Here is a 21,041-nt window from a genome sequence, read left to right as displayed (position 1 = left end):
ATTTTTGTCTGTCGAACATATCAACCAGACTGCTTTCTTTCCAGCTACTTGCCTATTAATGCCCAAAACTACAGTAACTATAGCTGTTAGACAAATGCACGGGAGTAAAAACCCTGTCAGTGAAAAGAAAATACAGCATTTATTCCTTTGAGCTTTATTTTCACGTTAAACAAAGGCTATTATATAAACATATAAATCAGAGTTTCAATTACAAAACAATCTCTGGCTAAACATGAAAAAATATGTACGCAATTTAGTCATATTTATGCTTAAAGACAAAATTCGATGAAACATGACAGTTTGATGCTCTGAGAAAGCAGATGATTTCGCTTTCGCAACCTTCCATGTTTTTTTTCATTCCTTAATGAAGGATTTAAGTCCTTGACAAGCTGCACAGTGTCTTCAGTGTTATGAATTTCATTTTTTGAGAATTAACAACAGACAATATATCACCAATCACCAGAACAAAAAGGAAGTTTATGAATGAACATGGAAATATTTGTTGGTTGTGACAAAGGGATAAATTACTATTAGTTTTTGTCTCATTCTCTAATAACGGAGCTATGATGAGGAGTTCAGAGCTGCTGCCACCTTCTCAGGAGCTGGGGAGCCCTCAGTGTCATTACAGCACTGACATGAAGAGGCATCTCGACTCGACTGCTATGTTTTATCACAGTTCCTAAAAGCACACAGCAATACGATGAATGAATCTGGTGTCATACACATATGGTTTAAATCACGTTACAGCCTGATACAACTCATTCACAAATATAAGCTTGCTTGTTAGAAGGAACTTCACTCGTCACCAGTTGTCTTCACTACAACCACAAAATTAAGCTGCCCAAAAAATTTAACTAAAAAAAACAAACAAAAAATAATGAAAATTTACAATCACAATAAAAATTCAAAAAAGGGAGTTACTATTGATCTAAAAAGGCAACTGAGAATCAGCAAAAATAAGGAAAAACGTTTACAGTCTCTCTCCCAAACAGTGCTGTTTCTTTAGTGCAGTGACGTCTTGATGTTGACGTGGACAAAGAGTTAAATTTGTGGACCGTGTCATTGTTGAAGTGCTAAAAGCAGATTCGAAATTTACAATTTGTGTCCAGTATTTCCCTCAAACTCCAACCAAGTACAGCGTGTGTGTGTCTGCTCACTGAATATGTGGTTGTGCTTGTAATATGCTCGGACAGCCTGGTTTTAGGGCTTGAGCATGAACACTGTCAAGCTGAGATGACTATGAGCTTGGCCCTGTAGTCACTGGGTTATGAACATATTAGCTGGGGAAATAAACAAACTACATATGAAGACCCAAAGTGGCACGATGCCATGCAACAACACGGTTTACACAACCATATCAGCTTCACTATAATCAACTGGTGTTCACAACAGGGAAATTCAACATTGGGTTCATTTTATCTTAAATCCACAACTTCTTTTTAGCACAAATAAATTACAAATATACACAATTTAACCACCCGAATGACGATAGCAATATACACAAAAAGCAACAACGCAAAACATAAATGGCATCAAATATTTCCACGCCATATAAGGACTGTAATGCTTTGATTTGAGTGGTAAGAGCAGGCAGCCTTGTAGCAGCTGTGTGTATAGCAGTTTGCTGTTTTCACAGATCTCAGACCTGTTTGTTCCGACACCAACATCAGGAATTTCTCTGCATCTATCTGTTCGTATTTAAAATGAGAGCAAGAGGCACGGTGCTACAAGATGAGACAAGATAGAGACATCTCTGGTGTTCTTGTCTGTGTTGAGATCACTGAGGTAATGTTGAGGAGTGTGCTGTCCTCCGTTGGCCAAATGAGGAAGAACAACTTGTGCCTTTCTGAAAGCTCCCACTGCAGACTTTACACCATCGCAGACCAACCGCTAAAGGAATACATACAAACCATGAAGTCAGTTTGTACTGTAGCACCATCTACTGCTGATGAGCTTGTTCGGTTTTGCAGGTTTCAAGTGTATTCACAAATACAGCAGCCAGCCGAGCTGCCTGTCTGCCAGACTCACAGACTGCTGCTGGACTCTGATGTCACTGGCAATGGCTGATGGGAGGTGCCGGGCAAAGCCTCTCCCTGTTGCCACCGTAATTGATCCGCGAACCAACTGAGTCTACTCGATTTTGTTTTGTTCCCCCAGGATCTACCAACACAGAGACCTGGTTTGTGGACAGTACAGTACAAGCTGTTTTAGGGATTAGGGTTAGTGGAATAGCAATGAATGTTAAGACTACTGTGACTCATTTATCACTGATTAGTTCATGCTTTCTCACAGATGTTTTAAGACAATTTGGCACAGCAACAATTGCTTGGCTACCAAAATATTGTGCTGCTTTGCATTGTGTCACTAAAGTAAAATCTGCAGTTCTATATGCATATGTCACAAAGTATTCAGTATGTGTTGCTCACTCTATAACCCCATTCTCTCCCTCAGTCAGGATTGGTGTTTGCAGGATACCCTTCCTCTACAGAAAAGTCCAACCGTTAAATATATTTTTCTTAAAAAAAAAAAAGAAGTTTTCTTTCATAACAAAAGAACCTGCCAAACACTGACAGCAAAGCTTTTGTTAGAGAGAGGTAAAGAACTGTTACAAGCTTTCTGAGGTAGCAGGTGGTTTTTAGTTGAGGACATTTAGTGGGGGAAAAAAAAAAAAAAAAGATATATTCACCTCTGCAGTGTTAATGTTAAACAAGAGGATGGATTCCACTGATTTCTTCACTCTGTGGTAAATAAACACCATTTTAAAGAACCCTCAAAGAAAAGTATGTGTATAATAAACAATATGCAAACAAAAAGATTATTATTATGATATAACTTATGATATTTTGTACTTGTTTCCAATGTTTTGAGTGAAAATATACATGAGTGTTGGTGGGGGCATCTTCAGTTACCATACGCTACATTTTAGAGTGGATTTAGCTCAAACACCCTGCGGGACAATAAGGCATTTGGTGTCTTTCACAAGGCCTTACGTTGTTAATATGAAGAATCCTCCATCAGCCATTAGTGAGGCACTAATGGCACTTTAGCATGACTACATCACACACATATACAAAAGCTTACAGTCAAACTACAACTAAATGTAGCTTTTAGCTTAGTGGCTGTGTGTGATCTGTGGTTATGTAAGGCCATTTGATTGCACCTTGTATGCATGTACCTATACGGTATGAGAGATAGAAAGATCCCTCCATCTCCCATCTATGAGTATATGACACACAAGCAAGACAGTAACGACTCTAAACCACAGGGTGTTAACATAAGGTAACAAGTGTGTGTATGAGTCTAATCCTCTTCATGCCCCTTCCCCTTCCTTACTCTCCTCTACATCTCTTTCTCTTTCTTGGTCTCCCGGGTGCTGCTCTTCAAAAAGTCGCTCCTGAGTAGCCGATAAAACAGCACAATATTCATGGCCGTCATGATGGCCATACCCACGCTGCCCAGCGTGTAGGCCAGGAGTGGCACTTTGTCCCTGTTGAGCACCAGCCAGCGGGTCATCCAGGCCAGTGTGTTGATGCGGAATACCACGTACGTGCCCAGGTTGATCATGCTGTTGACCCGGTACAGCGTGCCTTTGGCCATGCTGGCCATACGCAGCAACTGTCTGAGGTGGAGGAACACAGAGTTTATCTCCACCAACAGGGCCACCACGGCGAAGCCCACGTAGCGCCAGGATAGCACAGAGAGGCCGAAACAGGTGATCACCTACAGAGGACGACAGTGAGAGAAAGGCACAGAGAAGAAAAGGAATAAGTGACAAATGATAGTAATATTAGCTTACACTCTAGAATGACAACATATTGGTGCAGCCCTAATAATTCAAAATCTTTAATTAATAAGATAGCTTTGATTTTAACTAAAACAGTGGTCAAACAAAATCTGAAGAGGAAATTATTGAGACTCCACTTTTGTCAGTATTTTACTCAGTGACATCATGGAAGGACACCGCTCCCACAACTCATTTCTGCTGTGCAGTGCTTATCAAAGTCTGTTTGGTAACTAACCTAAAACCTCCACAAGATGGCAGCAACATCACTCAAAACCAGTGTGAAAAACAAACCCGGCAGCTGAACAAAACCCGTCTGCAGACAGTACAATGAAGAGTCAGGGGAAAGGATTACATACAGTATGACATGTTGTGACAGAAGTGAAAGCTGCAGTCTGACACATTCACAGCAGCTGTGTTGCAGGTGTAAAATTTGGGTGACAGAAGAGTGTTTATACCAAAACAGGCTGTTCAGCCAACTCACCACAGGAGCTGGCACCCACTCACACCACAACATTCACCAGCTTCATTCACACTCAGAGCACACTCAAAGTGTAGCAGCAGGACCAACTGTGTCCAGACAGATTGTACTTTAGTTTCAGACTTGTTTCCACCAAAGCTGCCATAAAGTGAAGGGGAGACAGTGAAAGAGCACAAGAGAGGAGTGCAACACAAGTCAGGTCTTTAGTTAGCGCAGGTCATGGGATAAACCGTGGGCTAAGAGAATGACCTTTAACATGAGTCAGTTGGAGAAGCATCTTGTTTGTGCATGTGTGTTTTGGCTGTGGTCACAGGATGCCCTCTTCAGTGCAGAAAACAGTCATGTGATGCGCTGTAGTGGATTAGACAACAGGACACGAGGCAAGTCAGCAGCATGTTAACTGGTCATTAGATTACGCCCCCACTGTAAAGGATGTGTTCTTGACTCAAAGAGGTTCAAAGTTCAAAAAGGTTTTCTTCACTTCCTGCAGAAACCTTTGGAAACAAGTTCACAGAGTTGTAGCTGCTTGTTAGTCTGGACAGTATTTCCTATTAAGTGCAATATAAGGTAAGGGCACTGCTGAAGTGCCATTCAAGGGGAAATTATTCCTTTAATGGAAATCTGGCCTGTAGTTATTGAAATATCTTCACCTGGACCAAAGTGTCTGACAGACAGACATCAGCATCTGCAGGTCATGCTGCTAACGGGGGAAAATGTGTTCTTTGGAAATTCTGCAGCTGAACAATAAAAACAGTGATTTGAGCTGCCTCTGACTCACATACACACACCCAGCTCTCACACACACACACCGACTAATCACAGTTTAAATCAAAGCCGTCACCTGTATTTGGGTTATAATGACAGTGATGACGAACAATGTTGGTGGAGAATTACAATGGTGACAATGAAAGCCCCGCATTTAGCAACGCAAACAGACTGTCTCATGAAAGCCAGCATGTTTGGGGGGGTGGTGGTGGGGGGTGGGGGGGTCAGTCACTCTGTGTCAACAGGACACAGGGCTTTGCAGCACAAAACAACTTTCTCCTGTGACACCCCACTGCTGCAGGACGGGTGCCTGTTTGGGAGTCTGAAAACAAGGTGTGTGTCTAGGTGTGTGTCTAGCTGGACTTTGTGTTCTGTGATCACTGCAGTCAATATATTAATCCACTGGACTGGTAAGAAATTATCACTCACATATATGTTCTGCAACTCAATGGCTACCTCATCAAGCTGATTGAGAGCCAAGAGTGTGCAAAGCTGTCATCAAAGCAAATGGTGGCTACTTAGAATAATCTAAAATATAATACATATTCTGGTTTGTTTAACACTTTTGTGTTCACTACATAATTCCATATGTCTTCAGTATTAATCTACAATGAAGAAAATTACAGAGAAAAATAAAGAAAAACCATTGAATGAGAAAGTGTGTCCAAACGTTTGACTGGTACTGTACATGAACTCACGGTCTTCTTTTTACAACCACAATGCATGGAAAAACAACACGTGAGGGGGAGGCGTGTGCGTTATGAAACATCCATCCATGTTAGTTTAAAGCAAAGTGAGAATACAGGCACCAGCAAGGACCCTTATCTGTTCCCCTGAACACTCAAAAACAAGACCACACACTCTGACTAACCTGTGTAAGTACCCACATACACACTCACGCACACATCAACCAGTGGTCTTTAGTGTGGCTCATCTAACATCTAAACTCTTCTAGGAAGATAAAAGTCAATAGAACACGGGACAGGAAAGGTCAAGACGGACTCTTATACAACGCTAAGATCTGCTGATGAACACTCAGTGACAAAGACTGTGTGCTACGTCATTATGTTGTAACCTTGGAGTTACATCAGAACACCATTAAACTGACACATTATGTGGAGATACTTCTTGAAGTTTCTTCATTTCCAAACAGGATATTCTTTTATTCCTCCTGCACATGTATTTAGTTTTATGGTGGAAATGTCTCACTTATGTTTGGACACTCTCTATCAGACAACGGCGGTCGTTCGTTAGCTAATCTTGCTATAAAAACTGATAACACAGCCCAGCGATGCTATATAACATGCAGTAAAGTCAGAGGCATATGTCACAAACACAATGAGGACAGTAATACTGAAAGGTGAAAAAAGAGCCGGTGTGACAGGTGACTGTGACCACTTAATCTCACATAACAGGTCATCATTAGGGGACAATGGGCCCCATGCAGCTCAGCAGCCAGTCAGACACCAGCAGCTAGCCAAAATGTATCCTGACTGCTTCTCTGTGAGCATAGATGGGACCTCCATTAAGGACAGCAGCCAACTCACACACCCCATACTGCTGTCAGCACCCCGAGCTGAGAGGGAATCACAGTAATCTCCGCACAGACCCTGGATCTACTGGGTGATTAGAGCGATGCAGCATTAGCTAGATTGGCCTTCATAAGCTTGGTTGAAGCTTGGCTGTCACATACAGCAGCTCAGTACTGTCCAACTAGAAACTCTGGAAGGCAAACATCGTGAACATACATGCGTGACATCTCTCACATCAAAAGAGTAGTAAGAGGTTTACACATTTGAATACTGTTTTTCGGTCAGTCGTTTTTTTGGTTTCAAAGGCTCAACAGTGCAATTTCATTCTTGACTCCTAAATCATAATTGGAGAATAATCGCATACAGCCTTTTATCTATACGCTCAAAAAGCTCCATCATTGAAGATTTGCATGGGTTTTGTATGGGGATTGAGGTGGGTGGGACTTGGGTTTAACTGGGACAGAAGGAGTGTTATTTAACCTTTGGACTGCGCTTATGTATGTTAACCTTCTGTTATAACCACCTGTATAAAATCCAAGCAAGGAGCTGAAAGACAAGGCAGGTGTGGGTGTTTTTTCCTGCATTAACTCCCTGTGGACTCAATTAGATGTTCTCTACACCCCGGTGAGGGACCTTCACGTCCCACTTTCAGGGGGGGAAACACTGGATGCAAAGATGGTAGGCAAGTGCTGCAGACAGTGGTGTGAGCATGGTTAAACCTGATGGGGCAAAAAGGGAAAAAGCTCCAATGGACAAAACCACACAGGTCAACCAAAAAGTGGGGTAAAGTTTGCGTGATAAGAAAGTTTGTATCAAGAAGGCAGGTATAGATAAACATGTGTGCTTTTGAATTGAGCCACTACGACAATCATTATTCAGAAGGCAAGGTGACAGGGACCCCAGGTCGAGATAAAGATGATAAAAAAAGCCATGTTTAGCCTGTGTTACTATTAGGACTACTGTTACTTGCTAGTTTACATATTCTGTTAACACTATGAAAGTTGTCATTTTCCATCTGCACATAAAATCAAGGGGTCATGAGATTCGAAGGTCTAATCAGTTAGCAGTGTAGCTCCTTTTTTAAAGCTGAAACATGCTTCTCTGGGCTGCATTTGGGCTGACAGCCACAAGGAGGTTTACACACATAGTTGTTTCCTTTGTTCCCGTACATACAATGTAATGTGCACGGCAGAAGCGTGATTCCAGCTTTAGCTGAGCTCTAAGCAATGTGTCACACAATATGTCACAGACTGCACGGCATGATAAAGTATTTGTGTAAGTGTGGAGATGGTTTAAATCATTATTGATGTATGATGTGTTATGCTCCCCCTTGTCTGCGTGCAGGATTATCAGGAGTCTGCAGATGTAGCTGAGCCTGATGTGCTCACACTTGTTACGCCTCTGGCAGCCCAGCCAGGTCTGCTCTTACTCTCCCCATGTCGAGGCTCAACTATGGAAGATTTTGATTTGTATGACATTTGTGCTGACCCCAACACCCTCACACACACATTTGTCACACATTCATACATGTTGTACACTAATGAAGCAGCTGATGTTCACGTGCCATGCACATCCTTTTGTCAATAGCTTTGCTTATTTAAAATAAAACTTGCCTTGTCTCTTCTCCTTGTCACACAATTTTTTGTTATGATAGTCAGAGTGGATACTGAAGTGATTAAGGATTTCCACGTCAAACCAGTTTCCCTGCCTCCAGCTGAGAACTGGCCAGCTGGCTTAGTCAGAGGTTCAGTACCAGCGCAGCAAGTTTGTTACAGCGAACAAAGTGAGTGTTGAATGACAATGACACCGTGCGAGACATAAAAAGACAAAGGGCGGTCAGGAAGGCAAGGGAGGTCATTAACCCCAGAACTTGACACAGTCTCTACCAGTTTGGATGCCATTAGTGTGTTGTTCTTGGTGCGCGTGCACACACTCGCACACGCATGCACGCACACACACAAGTAGGTCCAAGGTGTCAGGGTGATAACTGATGTGCTCTAAGCAGCTGGGTGGGGAGTTTAGTATCAACAGGTGTGGTGGCTATAGAAAGCATTATTTTCAACAACTGCACACAACCGCGACAGAGATGCTCATTGCAACATATTCACACCTATATGATTAAATGTATTCCAAACATATTACCGACTTCGTGACTGAATGTCTGTGCGTGTGTGTGTGTGTGAGAAAGCACACAAAGAGAAGTGCAGTGCCAGCAGCAGCTTTTCTGAGGTAATTTGAGCATTAGAAAAAGCAAACCACAAACATTTAAGATATGTCACCATCAGCAGTCTCACATGTGGAAAAGACCGTCTGTCATCTCATTCCACCAGAGTGAGTTTAGTTTTTAACCAGTGCTTGAACTGGAATGAAAAGGTGTGACTACTGTGAACCTGCAGCCTGCACATGCAGCCATTACACAGGGAGGAGGTGTTTTACATGGCTTGACAAGCTCAACAGACCAAATGTCAGTAAAAAAAAGTGAAATGGACAAATACGCTAAGCTACACCACTCATAAACAGTGTTGCATAGACACACCTGTGACTATCTGAAAGACTGAAACAGTGGCTAAAACTAGCTTTACATACAATGATTATTGTTGTGTATGAATTTTTGGATTATTTATTGCTTACATACACATTATTCTCTGTACTCTTAAGCGGTACTATAAGCACACCATAACCCTGTTTCATTTCCGCAAAACCCATTACTGGACAGGCAGTGCTTCCTTAATACAGGTCGTAAATGGACAGGAAATGGCCCAGTGAAGCTGATGGAGAGGAAGAGAAAAGGAAGCTCAAGAGAGGTGTTCGCCATATGCTCATAGGCAGACCAGCAGTAGGGTGAAGAGCAGGTGGGAGGGCCTTACAAAAGTCTATGAGAGCAATTGGAAGAAGGATGCTCTGCTTAGAAACATGAGACAGTAATGACTACACACACACACACACACACACACACACACACACACACACACACACACACACACACACACACACACACACACACACACACACACACACACACACACACACACACACACACACACACACACACACACACACACACACACACACAGTAGGACTGGGGGATGGTGGTCATAACTATGATCATGCGATCTGCATTTAACTCTGGTCAGCTGACAGCAGCACAGCTTCTTCCTGTCACAAACATCTGGTCAGATACTGACTGGATGTGCCAAAACACAATTAGCCTGTGCAAATATGATCAATTAGTGTTGTGTGGGTGTTCATCTGGAAGTATACGCGTGATATTTCAAGTACAGACTGAAAGAATGAGTCGTTTTCCTCGTCTTCATGTGGGACATCAGGATGACGTGCTATGACTGTTAATAGGTGTGTTTTGGTGGATTGTCATCACTTGAGGTATTCAGACACTGGGTGTGAAGGGAGGAGTGGTGGTTTGTCTTGAACTGGAGTGTACTGAATGTGTCAGCCATTACCTCACTTCTCAAAGTGGCCAAGGAAAGATAAAAGCCAATGATGGCTTTTCCAATGCATCTTAATGCTTATTAGGACCAGGAAGCACCAGAACACTCTTGAGATCTGATGATATTCCCGATTGTTCATGGGTTGTAATATGTAACACTACTACAGCCAGGAATTATGGGGAGCTGTGAGAAACAATCAAAGGAAATCCCTGAGGATTACTGGACATATCTCAGGTTTGATGTGAATAATAGTAATAAAAAACACAGCAATGGTTAACTCCATTTACTACAAATGTCCAATGTGAGGTTGTTCCTACGCTGTACTCTCACATGCTCGCACACCCGCCCACACCGCTTTTGGAATAATATGCAAGTTCTGGTATTCCCAAAGTAGCTGGATTTCAGCCAAGTTCGCTCTCCATCCTTTTCGTGCTTCGGCACGAGTCCATTAGTTGTGTCACTCAAGGAGAACAAATGCACAGGTCCCACTTTGCCCCATCTTGCCTTTCAGCACTGACGAGTAGCTCACTGAGTGTCGACTCCCTGTGTTTCCTAAACTTGCCAGTGGAAGGATGGCTCTACAAACAGCATTCCTGCTTGTTATGTTAACTGCAAACAAATGTCACCAGGCACTCTGCTTTTCCAACCTTCATCCTCTTAGGAAAGCATGGCACGTGTGTAACACAACTGCTCTTTTCTGCTGTTAACCTGTTGCGTTAGAAGGCTCACTCAAAGCAGCCTGCTCTGTTCAGGATGGACAGCACCTGCATCTGCCTTGATAAACACTGTAATGGGATTGACACCAAATATACTGTCCATATTTCCTCAAACATGCTCTCAGTTGTTTTACTATCCAAAAATGGACTTTAAATTCCCAACAGTTTCCTGTCTTCACTGTCATGACAGGTGTCCGTCGTTCTAAGATATTTCAAAATAGTGTGCAGTTTATGCAAGCTTTCTCTCTCTCAAATCCTCATGGCAATGGACAAATTCAACTTGTTTCGCATGTGTAATAATGTCAGTTCATATTTTGCTGCTGTGCAATTACATCATGTCAAAAAACGTATGTACAGCTCGCGCACACGCATCCTAAATGTTCACAGCAATTATCAGGCTTCTAATAGTCCAAAGCAAGTGCTTCTCAGTGGCTCACCACAGTATTTCTGTGGTTGAGCTGCATCCATCAATCTGTGGATTCTGTTGCCTTTGCATTAGATGAGCGTGAACTATTTCCGCCATAAAAAACAATGGACAAGGAAATTCCTCAATTTCAGACACACCATGAGGGGAAAAAAACAACACAAAAAACATATGCTATGCAACTGGAGTGCAGAGGCTCTCACTGGTTTGCAGCCATGTGAGGGGGTGGTACAAGCCGCAGAGAGTAGGTGGATGAGGGGGATGGGGGAGATGTTTGGCGGTCGTACGAGGATAGGGGGGCTGTGAACAAGGCAGCGTGTGTGATATATGGAGTGGAGCTACAGCACAGAAATGTTCTGAGGGGGTGCACACATTTGCAGAAGCCGTCTCAGGAAGTGTGTCTCTCTCTTAGGAGCCTGAGGTTCATGTGGAGACCAGATGTCTGTCCTCCTGTCTGGATATACACAGAACGGGGGAACCACCAGGGGTTCCCCGCCAAAAAGAAGAGACTGCTGAGACACAGACACACACACAACATGACCTTTCCTGGCCCAAAAAAAAAACAAAAAAAACATTTCGCGGTAAATGTCTCTTTCTGCCCTCTCATTGGCCACCATTAACCTCAGCATGTGGCGTGACATAGTTCTATCCTTCAAGGCCTTCTGTGGGTGCTCAACTGCATGGTTTGCAAACATGATGTTGACACTGGAGATTTTAAAAAGTAAGCCTCATGCCACGTGGTTTGTCACACCAGAGCGTGGGTCAAAAAGGACGAGCGGCAGAGCCCACAGATTCTGGATGGCTGGAAATATATGTGTGGGCTGGCTCGCAAAAACAAAAACAAACCATACATGCTAAATCTGCTGCTGCTATTAAATAGCACAAGGCTATATTACAAGCCATGTGGTGCACTTCAACTGCATTTCACATTATCCCTCTCAACAACATACTTGTTAATGGTCTTGTCAATACAACCACTGGAGGAAAATACATCCTTCAGGAATTAGACCAACTGAGCTTTGTATGTTTGTATAAACAGCCTCAGCAACTTTCAGGGTTACAAATCTCCAGTATCCAGTATTTGCCTATACTGCTGTCACATTAGACTGCTGGGCCCTTGGCCTTAGACACCCAGGAGCTAGTGGAGGGAGTGTCAGAAGCAAAGAAAAGCCATTCAAGTGACATGTGGTGTCACACAAGTGACAACATGGCTAGCAGCCAAATACAGTATGTTCCTGCATCTAAATGTGACATTCCTTGTTAGGTATGTGAGACAGCTCCATGCTCAGCGCAAAAGAATCTATTTTCATGCCTAGGAAACTGAGACAAGTTCCATTCATATCTGGGGTCAGTACAGGAGGAACCTTAAATAGGAAAAACGTGACTGAGGTTGAATTTGAAAATATGGCAAATATGAGCGCGCAAGCAATTTTCGAGGACACAAACACAGACACGCATGCTGTCGTTTCACTAAATCTGACAATTCACTGGACTCCTTATACATGTTCTCTGACAATATACTGTACACCGTCCATCAGCAGAAGGAGGTGGGTGAAGATGCAAACCCTCTTTTTAACAATAACCCAAAGTCTTATGCACACGTCATTTAACATCATCTCTTCAATCATGCATTGTGCATGATGGTAGGGCTATGCTGCAGCTCAGCTTTTAGCGGTTCAAGAGGGAAACATTTACAAATAGAGGAAACAACATGGGGAAATGTCCTTCCAGAGAACATGTTTAAGTGCCAAAAACTTGACAACTATGACGTCGGCTTCAGAACAACATGAAAGATGCCAAAAACCTGAGGAAATGTGATGGATCTATATTTTACTGTATTTGTGACAGGAGACAGGGGCTGATTATTGCAATTGGAAACAGCACAAGGCATCTGGGAAATGAATTACTTCCTCGGGGTGTTACAAAACCTTATTCTTCATTGCACAAGAGCAACTTGTGCATTTAGATATGAGCACTCCCTCACAGTAACTGGGGTATAAATGATGATGAAACGTTAGAGGACTGTACTCAATAAATGCCAGACATAATCTGATCCAACTTAAAGTAATACATAGGTTGCTCTACAGAAAACGGTTATTGTAGTTACTGTAAGAAAAATGGAAAAATTAGATTGCTTTTATGTGGACTGTATCTAACAATAATAAAAATATAGATAGATTATATACAGAAATAGATAGAAAGATAAAGCTATAGATTTGAAGCACAAAGGGAAACAGCATGAGTCCTCAAACAGCTGATTAACCTGTGCCTGCCTGATCTGCTTTAGAGGAATGTTGGCCTCTTGCTACAAAGGTAATTGAATTTCGCGTGATGAGAGAGGGATGACAGACATTTATGGAAGGACACCGTAAACATGCTGCAAACCTCCAAAGAAAGAGCAGAAAAACTGTTTCACTCCATGTTTCCACTGCGTATAATCGCTGAAAATCTCAAAAGACAACATCAGACATACTCCTCCTTCCATGTGTTGGTTCTTTGTGGAAAATATAATGTGTCCCTCTGCCCCTGCTCGGCATCCTGCTCTTCTGGCTCCTATTTTTAATTACAAGCTCACTATTTCCAAGAGTCATGGGCAAATGAGGTTAAACAGAGTCAACATAGGGACTTTTACAAGAATGGCGCAGAAACCGTGGTTTTATTTTGACCATACGCACTTCAGCTCAAACAATGGCGAAAATGACAAATTTCATTGAACTCTACTCTTTCTTCAACGCTAAATTAAACCGGCTGTACATGTATGTACATACATTACTGTTTAAAAGCCTTGCATGTTGTCTTTCTTAAACAACATATGTATAGCAGGCAAATGCATATTTAATCTCCTCAGAAGAAGACACCCTATTTCTGGCAGAACTGTCTGGACTTCCTGTTTTCCAAAGGAAGCACGAGGTTACCGCTGACAGGATCGGGCGTGAGTGATTGTGGCGGGGCCCGTCTCAGACTGAAAAAAGAAGCCGTAATCTGCACTTCAGTCACTAAGAAGGGAAAAAAACTTTCCATGGAATGACAAGGATCAACAACACTCAGGTTTCACCTCATGGTGTTTCACTATGGGCTCGTGTGAAGGCGTAGGAAGGGGTCAAAACAGAGCATAAGAGCAAAGTTAAAAAATAAGATGTGAGACAAATAAAACAAAACATAGGCTTGACGGTGCAACAAGTGTGGGGAATGTGACATAAAAAGTAGATATTGGCCATTCAGGAAAACTCTGATTGCAACTTGCATCTGCCATCAGAGCAAATCCAAGCTTGGAGCTGTCACACTCAAGTCATTTTAAGGCTGAATTACCTAAATTGTAACCACAGATACTTATTTGATATTGTCATTAAACATTCATGCACATATCTGACCACAACTGGGGACTGACAAGAGATCAATCTCCTGCTCCTGACTGTATGACCAGCTGGACCTGCTTGGTCTTAATCTTCCTCATTGAAAAGAATTAATGAGGGTCTTGATGACAGTACAATGGGAAAACTAAGTGATTAAAGAGAAAGTGAGTTAGCTCTCTGAGAAACACAGAAAGCCTCGTGAATGAGGAAGAAGTCTCTATCCCTCCCACACTCTAGTGACAATCTGAGGCCAGCTGGCCTGGCCAAAGCATCCATTCAACAGGCTTCCAGGAAGTGAAGGAGAAAAAAAAAGAAAAAAAAAAAAAGAGATACTTCTCTAAAACTGTTTGCCACCAAAAAAACCAGGTGGTTCCCACAACGAATCCTGAATGACTGAAACACTGCTCACCACCTGGCAATAACTGACTCGTGCGTCTTAAACCTTGTTTAGAAACAAAGGCATCACGACGACAGTGACATTCGATCTCAGTAAAACTTTGTTGGTCTGTTGTGGAGGTCAGCTCTTTATTGGCAAAACAGTACTCAAAGTTAACGAATCATAACATAGAAAGTTTTCCAAGAAAATCCATGACATATGCAACAATTTAAGAGGCAAAACCAGGTCCTCCAGGACAACAGAGAAAAAGAAAAACTCATTGATGAGACTACACTCAGCGACCACTTTGCCTCATGGAAATAATGATTCTCCAGCAGCCAGCAAATGTCCATCATTCTCTAGCTTAGTATTATTTTCTTACAGGCAAATATGTGATCTGTTATAGCAGTTCTTATGCTGTGTGTTTGTCGCAAGGAATTCTCATATCTTATCAGGCAGCCATGAGACTACCAAACCCCGAAGAAATGTGGGCCAGTTGATAACAACTTTTGCCAGATTCCTGGTAGGGTTTTGAATCAAAATGTACATAGAAATATCTTGCAGAGAGTACACTTAAAGACCGAGACATTTCTCTGAAAGCGATTTCAGGACAGAATGGGAGCCCATATGAGCGTTTGTTTACATTTATATGTTTACATTTATATACACTCTATATAACATACTGTATGTGGCCAGTTTAAGCATGTTTTTCTTTGATCAGTCTGTAACTGGAACATCAGCACGCCATATACTTTGTTCAGCCATGTTACACTATGCAGCACGAGCCACGCACCATTTTTCTGAATTCTGTGTTTCACATCTGAAGTCCATTTTGTCATCTGTCAGAAAGAGGGTCTAATCTGGTGGATGAAAACAATTTGAACAATTCAGTAAGAAAATATTCAAAATGTCATGAATGTAAATGAATTTGGTGTAACACATTTCATCAAACAAATCGTCCAAATCAAATTGCTCCCTCTCTCTCTCTCTCTCTCTCTCTCAGAGGATGACATCACTGTGTGTGTGAGATATCAAAATATAGCATAGTGTTTTTCTGTTCATTTGGCTTAAATGCTGTGAAAAAAATGCTTGTTATGGTGAGGAAAACCCAGCTTTTTTTATAAACTGAAACTACATTTTGGGAATTTCCACAATATCCTGCATGACTGACTGAGATTTTATCAAATTCCAGGATTCCGTTCATGTTTTCTGTACGATAGAAATCACTGGTCCCTATGTAAATTGTGGCTACTGTACAATACAAATCCGCTCCAATCCTGAGGTGAGTAATGCACTACAATAACAAGATGAGAGCTTGGCAACAGAAAGTGACACACAACATCAGCACAGTAGGTATGTAGGTCGCACTGCCAGAAGCAGCGAGAGAAAATGTTCAATGAGGATCGAGTCCTATAATGCGACTTCTGGTTATTTCCCGATGTATTTTCCACGGTGTTTAGAGGCAGGGATGGGGGAAGGGTTAACTGATCTGACCTCCTCTTCCCTTAGGAAAATATCTCCCATCAGGCAAGCCTGCTGACGGTCACCGTGCCATGAAGTTGATGGGCTCTGATGGGAATCTGCTCAAGACAGTTGTGAGGTTAAGTGGATAGGAAGAGAGTAAGGGAGCAGGGTGGAGTTCAACTTTCTCAAGGCATGGCAGAAGGTTGAATGCTTGGCGGGGTGGGGGGGTGGTGTCACACTGGAATGACTGCCTCTTTGTTCCTCCCTCACTTGTTCTTTGTGACTAGACAAGAAAGACGAGTATTTTGTTTTTCTCATGTCCGTGCTTCTGACAGGTGCATTGGGGTTAATTCGTCTGTGCAATAACTTCTGCATATTGAATTCATAGGGGTCGCGGGCACATGTAGGTGATCCCTTGCACAGATGCAAAGGTCCCGAATCCTCAAGGTGAAACATCTTTGGTCGAATTATTCAATCTTAGACGAGCATATTTCTAACTGCAACAGTAATGCGTGAAAGACCTACCACCAAGTGATGAAAGAGCAGTTCCCAGGACTGACCCAGCTTCTGGTTTACCACCATGTCAAAGAAGTCATAGATGAAGTAACCTGTGGGGATGGACAGCATCGGCAGAAAATGTTAATGTCATTTCTGGGTTCGGCAATGCATTAATCAACCAAAACACAACAGATTCTTCTGACAATAGAAGCCTTGAGCCTATCAAGTGTGTCGGGGGGGTTAGGGGGGCTTCCATGACGACAGCGATGGCAACCAAGATGTGTCTTGGAGAGGGGCTATTCATATCCACCAACCCCACCCCTTATCCACCACCAGCTGTATCCATGGTGACAGCTATTCAGAATGCTGGAAAAATAATGGCGTTGAGGATGGGGATGAAGGGGTGAAGGGAGCTCAGGGCTTTGGTGAGACTGGAATTAACCTCAACAGGATGAAAATCTGACATCGAGAGCCTTTAGTTGATGAGGTGACTGCTGCAGAACAAATAACTATCAGATTGCCATCAAGAATTTGATTGGTTTATTTGCATTATCTGGTCTCTACTGTGATTCACGTTGTTTCATAAGCGCACTGACAAAGGACGGGAGAAGCTCTGGACCAATACAGTCTTTTCAGCAACAGCTGAGGTTGAGTCTGGGTCAGGTTTTGCCATAAACAGCCAAATTGAGTGTGAGATGCAATAAATAGAAGTGCCAATCAACTGACATCTCTTATCTGCCCCTTTGTGTTTTTATGAGTCATTCCGTACTGACTCAAAACACACAGGTGGGACAAAGAATGACAGAAAACAGATTCAGAAAAATGTTTTTTTGAAGTATCTCTCAGAAGCCTGCGTTTCGCTCAGCTAAGGTCTACCCCAAGAACAAAGGACTCAGACACTGCTTGACTTTCCATTGGCTACTGACCAAAGCCTGAACAGGAAGGAAAAAAAAGGGTTTCTAGTGAAATCCTCCAAAGTAATACATTTACTTCTTCCCTTTCAAAATCCTCTGGGGTGACATTCATTGGTATGTTTACATGAGCAGGGAATTTCTTTCTTAAACCAGTTAGTCAAACAACCAGGTTTCAGGCTGCCAACATCACCTCTCTGTTGAAATGACCCGGTTAAGCATGACAGACCTGATAAAGACACCTGGCCTAGTGTGATACTGGCCAAGTTAGTGCGACATGTAAACATCTTACTGGTATGGCTTTTTGTTTTTGTCATCTGTGTAAATTTGACTTAGATAGCAATATGGGTACTTCTTTATACTATATCACCAAAGTGTACCCTTGAAGGAATGCTTACTGTCACTATCAACATGTTCTTTGTCTGTATTGGAGTTAACTTACTATTCTACTCTATGGGTGAAAAACTACAGGTAGAGAGACCTTTGACCTGCAGAAGATTAAAGCAACCTTACACACAAATCATTAGCTGTAGCTCCTCTGCAAGACATTGTTCAAGGCGCTGGACAAGGTCTTCACTCAACAAGCAGAGAATCATTAATGGCACTGCAAGGGCTGCTGAATACACAAATCTGGTGCTGAGGCCGAATCACACCACATTTCTGGTGGGAGGGTCCAGAAGAAGTACTCCACTTGTTTTGAGTGGATGACTCCCCTTTCTGTTACCGCTGGCATCTGATGTGGACGGCTCGCATAAATCAACTGACTTTTTGCACAGTTGCTGTATTGGTGATGTCACGTGACTGTACAGGGTTACGCCCTGTGCCAGGGTCTGACAATAATGCCCCCCATTGACATTCACATACTGACACTGCTCCTTGCTTTGGCAGCTTCCAGGGCTGGACTTCCTGAAAGAATGTCAAACATCCTGGGAATCCTCAGGGAGCCCTTGTTTGCTGGTGCAGAGCCAATAAATTTGTGGATTTAAGAGGGCTCACGTGCCACTAGTTTTCTAGAATACTTGAGGGATTAATAAGAACAAGGAAAAACAGGGCAAATTCCCATTTTAGGAATGTGGGGTAGCATGCACACTTAGGTTTGAGAATTCCTGATAAAATCAAGTGTAATCTAATCTGTGCAAGTCTCTAATTAGATTTATAGAAAGCGGATGATAAAATTCCATATTGATTACATTGTGGATTCCAGGGAGCAAGTCAATAGCAAATAATAAACTACAGGACAAGTGAACTTCAGCCGAGCCAATAAGTGTAACGGGATCACAGTCAAATTAGAGGGAGAACACCCCAGCAGCCGTAACGTCCCATTCATTCATAAAAAAGACATCGAGAACATGTAAATTTGAAACATTGCTGTACTGTTGAACCTGGTAAACCCTCATCTTTAGCATCACAACAACACTAAATTAAACATTAGCACCATCAGACACAAAGATGTACAAACAATGAACACACAATGAAGCACATCATGTCAGCAGATAATTCACTGAGCATTCAGGGTGACACTGACTCAGTTTCTTCCCTGTTCTTACAGAAGATGTGCTTTCTATATTGCTTTCACATAATACAAAAACAATATACATGACATGTGCAATGTATTGACCTGATATCATTAAAATTGATTAAACTAATAAATACTTTTGAAGTACTTTTGAAAGACTCTCATGTCCAAGTAGTCCATGTAGAGAATATAGGGCTAGCTGGGAGGAATAATGTCACTTCCTCACTTTACCCTTATGCTGGTAGCACCCATGGGTGCGCCCCCACTCTAACCCTCCTCCACCAACACCACCACCGGCAACCCATTCAGACAAGGACACAGTTAGTAATCCAGCACTGTGGAAGTGCTGACAGGCTACTCACCGATCGAAAATGACACCAAAGCATGAGAAAACACAGAGTGAGTTTCTATCAAATCTTCAGCCATTTGTGGGTGAAGGAAAAAGCTGAAAAGATAAACAAAGAAGTTGAATGAAGGGTTTCAGAGGAAAATAAATGGCTTTTACAGTTTGTTGAACTTTATTTGAGAGAGATATCTTTACAATCACTCCAGTCTTCTTTCATTTTATTGTCCACAATTTAGCTGTTGACATCACTTACACAGCAAATTTCTTCCAACATCATATATTTAAATTTACTGCCAATGAGATAATAATTACTGGGAGAAGATATGGCCAAGCAGCATGTCAAAAATGATGAATGGTCAGTAATGAATAACATTAAGTCAAACTACACTCAGAAGATATAAGGAAGTCAAGAAAGCAAATTTTAAATACAACCGCGCCAAAAGACATGATCCATTAATAAAACCATGCTCGCAAGCTCACCGGATGTAAACCAATCATTTCATTTCTACAGAAACTGAATGAAACTTACCAAAGCACAGCCCATATCGCAGTGATAAAACTGTGCACGAAGGATGTGGAGATATTTCTCCATTTCCATGCATTCCTGCAGGCAGACTCAGGCATGGGGAGTTTTCTTACCCCAGCGTTGACAAGTCTGAAAAACCCGACCGAGCTCCCAGTCGTTAAAATCACTGAGCTCAACTCCATACCTGAAATATTTGATCAGTAGATGCAGGCTTCACAGGCCACAGCTCCCGCGAATGTATAATTATTATTAACTAATGGAATTATGAGACTCCAACGACTATAAACGCAGCAGAGCCTACGGCTGAGGGCTACGTGTTGGCGGCGACCGAGAAGATCACGTTAACATCCCTCCTTACTCCCAATCATCTGTGACCACTCTTCAACCAAACAGGCTTGTGAAACGCGGTTATTGTCCAGAGAGAGAAGGCGTGGACGATGCTCTCAATTTATTTCCCTCTGACACGGATTAAATGTTTGTGATGCTTTTCTGTAATAAAGATAAAATCCCCAGAGAAAGCCCTGCGGCCACAGGTGGATGGAGGACGCAGGCGTGAAGTCTCGTTCACAGTTGTGAAACCGTCTTGTGTAAAGACCTTGCTTGTGTAACTTTTTGACATGAACAGAAACCAAACAACAGCGTCTCCCCGCCCTACTATGAAGGGGCGTGGCCAAGAGCACGTTTCATGTGTTGAGTTGTGTTCAGGTCCCTGTCGAAAATGCCGCTTTCACACAGTGAGTACCAATACAACACATCCATCCATCCATTATCTATACCGCCTATCCCTTTCGGGGTTGCGGGGGGCTGGAGCCTATCCCAGCTACAATGGGCGAGAGGCGGGGTACACCCTGAACCGGTCGCCAGCCGATTGCAGGGCCCAATACAACACATGATACTATAAAATGT

General features: G+C 42.5%; 1 protein-coding gene across 1 annotated transcript; it reads right to left on the bottom strand.

The window, feature by feature from the left end:
- Positions 1 to 123: 123 nt before the first annotated feature.
- Positions 124 to 20,737, bottom strand: tlcd2 (TLC domain containing 2). Its single transcript, XM_070970081.1, has 4 exons — positions 20,139 to 20,737; positions 19,626 to 19,708; positions 16,864 to 16,946; positions 124 to 3,720 (listed from the first exon to the last, which is right to left on the bottom strand). The coding sequence occupies exons 1-4, from the start codon at positions 20,315 to 20,317 to the stop codon at positions 3,340 to 3,342; spliced, it is 726 nt and encodes a 241-aa protein (XP_070826182.1). The 5' UTR covers positions 20,318 to 20,737; the 3' UTR covers positions 124 to 3,339.
- Between the last annotated feature and the right edge of the window lie 304 nt (positions 20,738 to 21,041).

This window comes from Chaetodon trifascialis, chromosome 9, assembly GCF_039877785.1.
Source record: "Chaetodon trifascialis isolate fChaTrf1 chromosome 9, fChaTrf1.hap1, whole genome shotgun sequence".
Classification (NCBI taxonomy): domain Eukaryota; kingdom Metazoa; phylum Chordata; class Actinopteri; order Chaetodontiformes; family Chaetodontidae; genus Chaetodon; species Chaetodon trifascialis.
Note: the sequence above shows the minus strand (reverse complement) of the source record. Positions and strands in the feature narration are given on the sequence as shown.

Excerpts from the sequence above, each read along its gene's own strand:
- tlcd2 (XM_070970081.1), bottom strand. The coding sequence starts at position 20,317 with ATGGAGTTGAGCTCAGTGATTTTAACGACTGGGAGCTCGGTCGGGTTT. Across the intron at positions 19,709-20,138 it reads GCGATATGGGCTGTGCTTTG|CTTTTTCCTTCACCCACAAA; the intron begins GTAAGTTTCATT and ends TTATCTTTTCAG. Across the intron at positions 16,947-19,625 it reads TTTGGTGTCATTTTCGATCG|GTTACTTCATCTATGACTTC; the intron begins GTGAGTAGCCTG and ends CCATCCCCACAG.